This window comes from Bison bison, unplaced genomic scaffold (assembly GCF_000754665.1).
Source record: "Bison bison bison isolate TAMUID 2011002044 unplaced genomic scaffold, Bison_UMD1.0 scf7180017864264, whole genome shotgun sequence".
Lineage (NCBI taxonomy): Eukaryota > Metazoa > Chordata > Mammalia > Artiodactyla > Bovidae > Bison > Bison bison.
Window position 1 is genome coordinate 1,612,660 of NW_011494836.1, and position 8,458 is coordinate 1,621,117.

The window sequence follows — 8,458 nt, forward strand, 5'->3', positions numbered from 1 at the left end:
CCTGCCCGCATAGATGCGCCACACCCCCCGGGGCTCGAGAGGACAGCACCGCGTCTGAGCCCTCCTCCAGCCCCCAGCTCTGCTCTCTTCCCTCCGCTCCACCTGGTGTCTTGCAGCCCCGAGCCGCCACTGACCAGCTCTGCAATCTCTCCAGAGTCCAACACCCTCTGTGAGCACATCGACTCCCCTGCGGGGCTGACGTGTCTTCTTAAAGACAGGGCCAGCTTTGTTTTACCCAGTGCTGCTCACCGAGCGTGTCTAGTAATCTCTGCTGCACACAGACAAGAACTGAAAAAACCTAATGTGATTTGGTCAAGATGTGGGACCCAGCCTGTTGGCTGAAGGCAAGTTTTAAACCAAGCATGACACCCAACCACCTCCCTACCTCGAAGCAAGAATAGGTGTTCTAAACTCCAGTCTGGCTGGCCACCTGTTTTTATTAAGGCCCACAGAGTAAGAATTATGCTTCTATTTTTAAAATCAAGGGAAAGAAATCAAAGGACTATTTTATGATATGTAGGAATCATGAAATTCAAATTTCAGTGTCTATAAATAAAGCATTGTTAGAACCTAGCCATGTGCCTCTGTGTCTGTATTGTCTCTTCCTTCGCAGTAAGGAAGAGACAATTTTGCAATGGTAGAGTTACATAGGTGCGGCAGAATCTGTATGACCCTAAAATCCTAAAATATTGACTATCTGGCTCCAGCCTCTGCTCGACTGCTTGCTTCATCTACCAACAGATAAGACCAAATGAATAGCCCAGAAGGGAGATATTATTGATAGAGTAAATGAGTCTAATTTTTGAAAGACAAAATAATCAGCTTACTCTAATTTCATTACCTGAACAACACAGGGTACTTTTATAAAAGCTCTGTACTCTAATGTAAAAAAATAAAAAATAAATCATCTGGTGTTCTACGTCAAAGAGATTTCTGTTTTCTGGAGCCATTCCACAGAATACAGTGCTTCTCCCAGTCAAAATAAATACTAAGAACCAGGGGAAAATGCTCAGGTCATGGGCCTCCTGGCAAGAGCTCGGTGTCCACTTCCACCCCACCCTAAGAGTACATACGCAAACACAGGAGCTCTGTCCCAGAGTGACGGCTCACAAACTCAAAGGGCTGTGCGTAGATTCTGAAGCCGTTGCCACAGAATGGACAAGCCGTGTCTGTGAGCCCCAGATTCTCCTGTGTGAAGAAGCACTGCTGCCCACCCCATGGTCAGAGCCCTCAGGCACTAGCACGTGGTCTCAGGGCGCACCCCATGGTGACCTTTCCCAAGCTCAGACTGTGTCACGTCACTCCCTGCAAAAGGCCCTCTGCGATCCCTCCCCGTGCCAGGACGGCGCAGCAGGTAGGTCTCTCCAGCCAACACATCAACCCCTCCTCCCCCTGGGCTTGGCCTGTACTGCTCCATCCGTCCAGGGCAGACTTCCGCGTCCTTCCTGGCCTCTTTATCGGGCTCGCACCCACTCTCCACTGGGTCTGTGTTCAGGAAACCTGCCCCTAACCTCCAAATCTGGATCGCGGGTCTGGCCTGTGGCCTCCCCTCGCACTGGGCATTGATCTTTGCACTCTGGATGTTGTGTCCTCTGTTGTGATCATCTATTTGCCCACTGGTGTCCCACACTGGAAGCTAAAATCCTGGAACTATCTCCAGCATCTTGCCTGGACCACATCACATCCATCACAGGAATGGATGACTGAGAAGCAGCAGGGCCTTGGGAGAGCAGCCCCACTGGGTGCTGCAACCCCAGCTCCCTTGGCACCTTGTAGGTGAGAGTGGGCAGAGGGCAGCTATGGTCTCTGGAGCAGGCAGCACAGTTCTTAGCTGTCTAGGGGAACCATTCTCTGCCACACAGCATCGGCAAGGGGCTTTCTTCTTAGGGACACTTCTCTAGTGAAGACGCCCCTGCGCCTGGGCCGTGAGGGGCCACTCACAGAGCAGCAAGTCACTGCACGCCCGCAGTCCTGGGCCAGAGACAATGGGTCAGAAGAAGCTGGCGTTCATCAGGAACAGAAATCTGCATGCACGCAATTCCAGGACCCTGCAGCGAAGGATGTCTTTCTTTAGGGTCTAGACTATTTTTTTTCTCCAAGGCAGTGTTTGGAATTATTCTGCGATACAGGATGATGGAATGAGCTTGAATTCTAGAAAAAAAGACTTGAGGGCTAATGAAAGTGTGAGTTTGCAAGATGATGCCACCGGCAGCCCACACTCTGCGCTCCTCGGGGTAACTCAGGGCTCGCCTTCCTCCTCCTCTGCCTCAGGCCACCTCCTGCCTTCCACCTGAAGGAAGCTGAGGAGGAAACACACGAGAGGAAGAGGACCACAGTCGGCCAGACTGGGGTTAAATCCTGATTCTGCCATTTACCAGCTGTGAGACCACACCCCCATCTTTTAAACCCCATTTTTCTCATGTAAATGGGGATAACTCTTGCTTCCCGAGAGTCATGAGACTCAGGGGAGATGACACATGTGGCGATCAGTACCACGTGATCAACACCGATGATCACACGGGCCAAGAGGAGGAGGCGGGGTGAGTACTGGCCTCCTGGACCACTGCACAGGCCACTGCCCAGATGAGACCGTGATCTATGAGATGCTTTACCTGCTTTATAAAGTGAGGTTTGAAAAAATGTGGACTTGGTTTCTTTGCACTCAAAACGTCCCTGTCTTTCAGATCTCTAGAATGGCTGCAGTTCCTCTGGAGATAGGAAGCTGAGGGCAGTGAGTGTGGCTCTGCAGGAGGGGAGGCTGAGCCCGGGCCGCCCTACCTTGCCGGCCGCGTCCTTGCCTCCACTGCTGGTGGAGCTGAGGGACCGCGTGCGCTGCTCCTTCTGCTCCTCCACCTCAGACTTGAGGTGCTCGATGTGGACCAGGTAGGCCTGCTCCTGGGCTTCTCGTGTGCTCAGCTTCAGCTCCAGGGCTTTCTTCTCCTTCTCCAGGAGGTAGAGCTGGGCCTTCAGCTCGGCCATCTCCTCCTGCGGGGCACAGAGCGTATGAGGGGCTGGTGGGGTGACAGCAGGGCCGCGGACCGCCCCGCGAGGCCCCGCGGGAGGTGTCACTTGGCAGCTGTTGTGGGGGGGCCAAGCCCCAGGGGAGACTGGACGGCTGTCTCCACACTCCCGCACCACGCCACGGGCTTGCCACTGTGCACCAGAACCGAGATCAACAGGTAGAAGGGACAGGCCTGCAGGCTTTGGCTCACACTAAGGAGCATCTTTCGAACAACCAGGAGATCCCACCTCCGCTTCCCCAGTGGTCATACTCGCCTTGCTGGAGGCCAGTTTTCTGGCAGGCAGAGGCTAACCCGCATCAAAGAGGTTGAAGCCTCTGACTAGGTCCCTTCTAAATTCCGTTTCCTTTCCCATTTTCCATGACACCAATCCATGAATATCATCACCCTCATGGCAGTTGGGTCCTGCAGCCACGCTGGGGCTCGGAAGCACCCACAGCAGTGACACTGGCCCCAGGTCCTATCAGCTTCAGGGCCCAAAGAAAATCCATGGAAGCAGAGCCCTCCTCAGGTGACTATTCATCAGGTCACTTCTTGAAGTACCTTGGAGAAGTCAAAGGAGAGTTTGCTGTGAAGAGTAAGAAGTGACCCCAAAATGGGACAGTGCTCTCCTGGACAGTGAGAAGCACTCGCATTTACTGAGCATGTAACCCCGCTTTAAATGGTTATACTAAGCAGCTCATTAAGTCCTCTCACCCTGAGCTAGGTACTATGAATATCCCCATTCATGGATGGGACACTGAGGTGAGCAGAGCCCACAATCTCTTTTCAGCCCCTATACTGCGTAAATTATGGAGCCTGAGTTTGAACCCACGACATCCAGCTCAGAGGCCAGGTAAGCACCAAGCTACAGTCCCCCACCCCATGAACACCTGGTCAGTCTCCCCAGGTCTTTCTGTGATCCTACTTAAAAGGATTCTTCATACGCTGAGTCACTTCATACACTGAATCCCTCAGGAGGGATTCACCAAGTCACTCACTGACTGCGGTCACCCCTGAAGTGACCCTCTTCTGAGCTAACAAGCCACAGGCCTGCTGTGCTGTCTTGGGTAAGCCAGACCCGGGAGGAGATGGTCTCAGCTCCAGTGTGGGGAAACACCTGGAGGGCACCCAGCATGGCTAGTTATACTCAGGGACAGTATTAGCCATGGAGAAGGCAATGTGCCGAGCAACTGCTCAAAAGACGATGCAAACCTTTCCTGACGATGACATAAAACCAGGATGAAAGGTGTTTCCACACACTGAACTGTCTCATCTTTTGCCACTAGAAACAGGATTCTTAAGGTGCTGGCAACACTGTTTCCTGAGCTAATGTGGACAGTCACACCCAGAACAACACACAGACGCAAGCTTGAGAGAAGGTGAGATGAATGCGTGGGTGCCAGAGATGAAGCGGGCGTTCTGCGCAAGAGGAAAGATGAGGCAGTCACAGTGCCGGTCCCTGAGGCCTCGGGTGGGGAGGGGGCCCAGGACCTGGGCTTTCAGCACCTGCACAAGGGCGGGGCGGGCAGCCGGGCCGGGGAGCCCGACGGGAGCACTAGCTCTCAGAGGAGACTTGAAGGCTGCCTCCTGGAGGGGCGGCCAGGCCACGCGTGTCCTCACTCAGGTTTTGGGTGGGAAAAGCAAAGAAAAGCCTCCTTTGAGGAATCAGAGGACAAACCTGAAGGATGCATAAATGAACAACAGGAACTCTCAGCCAAGAATATAACAAAGACCAGTCCTAAACCTCTGAAACCTGCAGGTCCGAGCAGGTCTAAGGCCACAAGTATCTACAGGGATATCTCCACCCAGGACGACCCAGGACCACCCAGAAGACAAGAACTCCACCGAGGGCGAACTGGCACCTGGGGTGTGATGGGGAAGGTGGCTGTTGGTGCCCCACACAGCACCAAACGGACAAGCAGGTCAGGAAACCAGGGCTCCTGTCCAAATGCTGCCCTGGCCTCTCCCTGTTCTCCCCGCCTCACCTTAACATCAGCATCCACCCGGGAAGCACCTGCAAGCATTCTGGAGACTGATCAGAGGCTGTTTCACCCCGCAGAGGCCTCTTCTGGCTTCTCCTGGGGATGAGGTGCTCCATTCTGGCCTGGGATCCCCTGAGGCTTCTCTAGAGCTCAGGGCACCTCTCTAGGAGCACTTCCAGCTCAAGGGACCCTGGACATACTGAAACCACTCCTGTCTACACACGAGGTTCTGGCTGTCCTCCTGTGGAGAGGCAACTGAACACGGATGGCTGACCAGCTTTAGAGGGGCCTTTTTATGTTTCCTCCTGATGATAGTGGAGTGCAGGGGATGAGGGTTTGAGAAAAGGCCTCCCCGCCCCCCACCACGGATACCTTCATGGCCATGAGCTCCTGCATCAGCACTGCGTTTTCCAGGTCTAGTCGCTGGCTGTCTCCCCGGGGCTTGACGTCGTAGCTGAGAGGGTCGATATGGATGCTCTCCAGCTCCAGCATGGTCAGCTTGACCGCTGCCCTGTCGTTCCTGAGCTGCTGGATATAGTCCTTCAGCCTTTGCTCGTCTTCTTTAGTGAACTCTGTGTCACAGCTGCTGGCTGTGGAGCTGGTCGTGCTGAGAAGACAAAACAAACCACCTCACTGCATCTCCAGTGACTGCTAACAGCTCTTTTCCTCCTCATTCTTCTCCATACCCTCCTCTCCCAATAGCACCTGGCTGGTATGCCAAAACATCAACACCAAAAAGCATTCTTCCTAGCACTGGACATCGATACCACCTTTTGGGAAAGAAACGATGTGAAGAATATCGGAAATGTCTACACCCTTTAAGACAATATGTGGACTCTAGAAATGAATTCTAAGGAAATAATTCCACAGAAGCAAAAAGATACACACATACAAAGATGTTTCGTGGAATATAAGGTTTAGTGAATTACAGTATATATCAAAAAGAAGAAAATTACGTAGACATTATGGAAATAATTATGACAATGGTGGAGAGAGTTTGAGGAAACAGGATGAAAAATATGTCATAAGAATAGTTGTACACACTGGTATATTAAAAATGGATAACCAACAAGGACCTCCTGTATAGCACAGGGAACTCTGCTCAATGTTATTGGCAGCCTGGAAGGGACGGCAGTTTGGGGGAGAATAGATACACATATATTTATGACTGAGTCCTTTCGCTGTTCACCTGAAACTATCATAATATTAATCAGCTATACCCCAATAAAAAATAAAAAGTTTAAATTAAAAATGAAACAAAATAGGTGTGCTTTTAGACAAGACTTAACAAAAGGGATACGGTAAAGGAACAGAGCGAGGTGAAGAACAAAGTATCTGTAGTATGACCTGCAGACTGTGTGCGTGCACACGCACTGTGCATACACACGCCCCAGGCCGCTGACGGCGCCCCAGGGGGCGGGAGCCGGAAAGAAGGGCAGTGGGGGCACCTTCTGTGGGTAGTATTGCCACAGCTCGGAAAGCAGGGCGCCCCCAGGCCTCCGCGGCCGTTCCTCCCCCATCATGGATGAATATAAATCCTTCACAGGGACACAGGCTGGTCTGAGGGGCCCTTGGCCACCCACACTGTGGGAATGCTAAGCAGGGGCTGGCTGTCCTAAGGAGCACCTAGGCCCGAGCCCCGGGAATGGGACAGGCATGTTTCTGTGGGTTCCAGAGTCCCACAGCAGGGTGAGCAGCACAGGAAAACTGCAGCCTGGCTCTCAAGACCTACAGGGGTTTCTCTGGACGCCCCTGCACTGGACATAGCCCGCATGGAACTGGCTTTGGAAAGATGGCAGATAAACAAGCAAGCGGCCTATTTAGCTGTCGTCAAACAGGGCAGCTTGGCATCATCATCTCTGCCGTTACAGAACTTGAAGTGGAGGTTCTGAGACATTTCGTGGCTGGAACCTGGTGCAGCTGGGCCTAGGCTGACGTCGCCTCTCCCCAAGATTTCCATTGTGAGGTGCTGAGCCAGGAGCAGGGACTGGTATCCGCAGGCTGTTCCACTGCCCCGAGCCCAGGCCTGCCCTCCTCACCTCACAGCAACAGGGCTAACAGGCCCCCAGTCAGCAGATGAAATATCACAACCTCGATGTGACAAGAACGTCCCATTCTTGCCTGTGACACATTATCAAGAAGTTGAGGCTTCCAGGGAGGGAAGGGTGGAAGGGATGGTAGTCCACACACATGAGGAAGAGGATTCCCTAGAGCTCTGGTAGTCTTCAAGTCAGAGAACTCCGGCCAGCATAAAAGCTCCCGATTACCACAGACTCTCTGGGGCCCCCTACCACCCCTGACTCCATCAGGACGGAGCGAGATCAGTCTGACCAACACACAACACCTCGTTAGAGGTGGTGATGGTTACTTACACGTGTCCATTGGAAGTGAGAGGGGAGAGCTGGTCAGAGAGTGTGGGGCAGAATGGGGCCTCATAGGGTTGTGTTTTCTCTCCAGAATTGGATTTAGAAGCCCCCGGAGGGTCTGTACTAGAGCAGTGACAGGATTCACCTTACATTTTAACAGGCTCCCTTTGTCTGCTGTACTGAGGTGGGATGCAGGGAGGCAAGGTCAGAGACAGGGAACCCCTTTGGGGGCTATTGTAACAAGCTCTGGAGAGAAGGTGGAAGCTGAGAAGACAGGAAGGAGGTTAAAAATTATTCATCAATCAATGCTGTGTTTTCAAGCTGTATTTTAAAAAGGATGAGATGGGACAAGCAGCAACGCCCTCCAGTTGGAACGCTTCAGGTGCGACGTCATAAACAAAGCAGAGCAAGGGAAGCATGAAACAGCAACCGGTACTGCCAGCAGAGGGCGCGGGGAGCCGGCGGGGTGTCTATGGATGACAGCTGTCCAAGAGTGACTCGTCTTGAGGAGACAGGGTCCCCCCCTCAGCACCTCAGCCTTCTTCAGTAAAGCTCGGTGACAGGCATGCCTCACACAGAACCACCCAGGAGGACTCAGAGCTCGCCTGCGTGGATTGTCAACACAGTGTGGAGGGATAGATGCCTATGGCCTAAGGTTCCACACGTGAGCAAAATTAGAGTGAACTGAAGTGGTGGCAGTGTTCACAGCGCATTCCACGTGACTGAGGGAGGAGATGTCCTCCCAGACACGGCATGTTTAGACAGCACGGTGCTGGGAAATAGCAACACTTTTTTTCCAGTGAGTGGGGAGAAGGCTTCAGGTAGGAAAATCCTCTCCCATGAAGCTGAGACTCGCCACGAGAAGTTCACTTTACAACTTCTTTTTATGAAAAGTCACTTTGGAAAATTTTAAATATACAGAAAACCCAGAGATAAACTAGTACCTGGGTGGCTTTTTTTCATGTCTTCTTTGAAATGCCTTTTTAGAAATGCAACACACTTGGGCTTCCCTGGTGGTGCAGCAGACGGGAGGCTTCCTGCCAGCGCAGGGGACACAGCTTCCACTCCTGGTCTGGGAGGCCTGCACATGCCGCACAGCAGCTAAGCC

General features: G+C 52.6%; 1 protein-coding gene across 4 annotated transcripts in view; it reads right to left on the reverse strand.

The window, feature by feature from the left end:
- Positions 1-8,458, reverse strand: part of MCC (mutated in colorectal cancers) — a 318,792-nt gene that overhangs the window by 24,354 nt on the left and 285,980 nt on the right. For all 4 annotated transcript variants that reach the window (XM_010848367.1, XM_010848366.1, XM_010848368.1 and 1 more), the window contains exons 13-14: positions 5,357-5,591; positions 2,779-2,985 (exon numbers count right to left, since the gene is read on the reverse strand). In XM_010848367.1, coding sequence (XP_010846669.1) covers positions 2,779-2,985; positions 5,357-5,591 — 442 coding nt within the window. The remainder of the gene's footprint in view (positions 1-2,778; positions 2,986-5,356; positions 5,592-8,458) is intronic.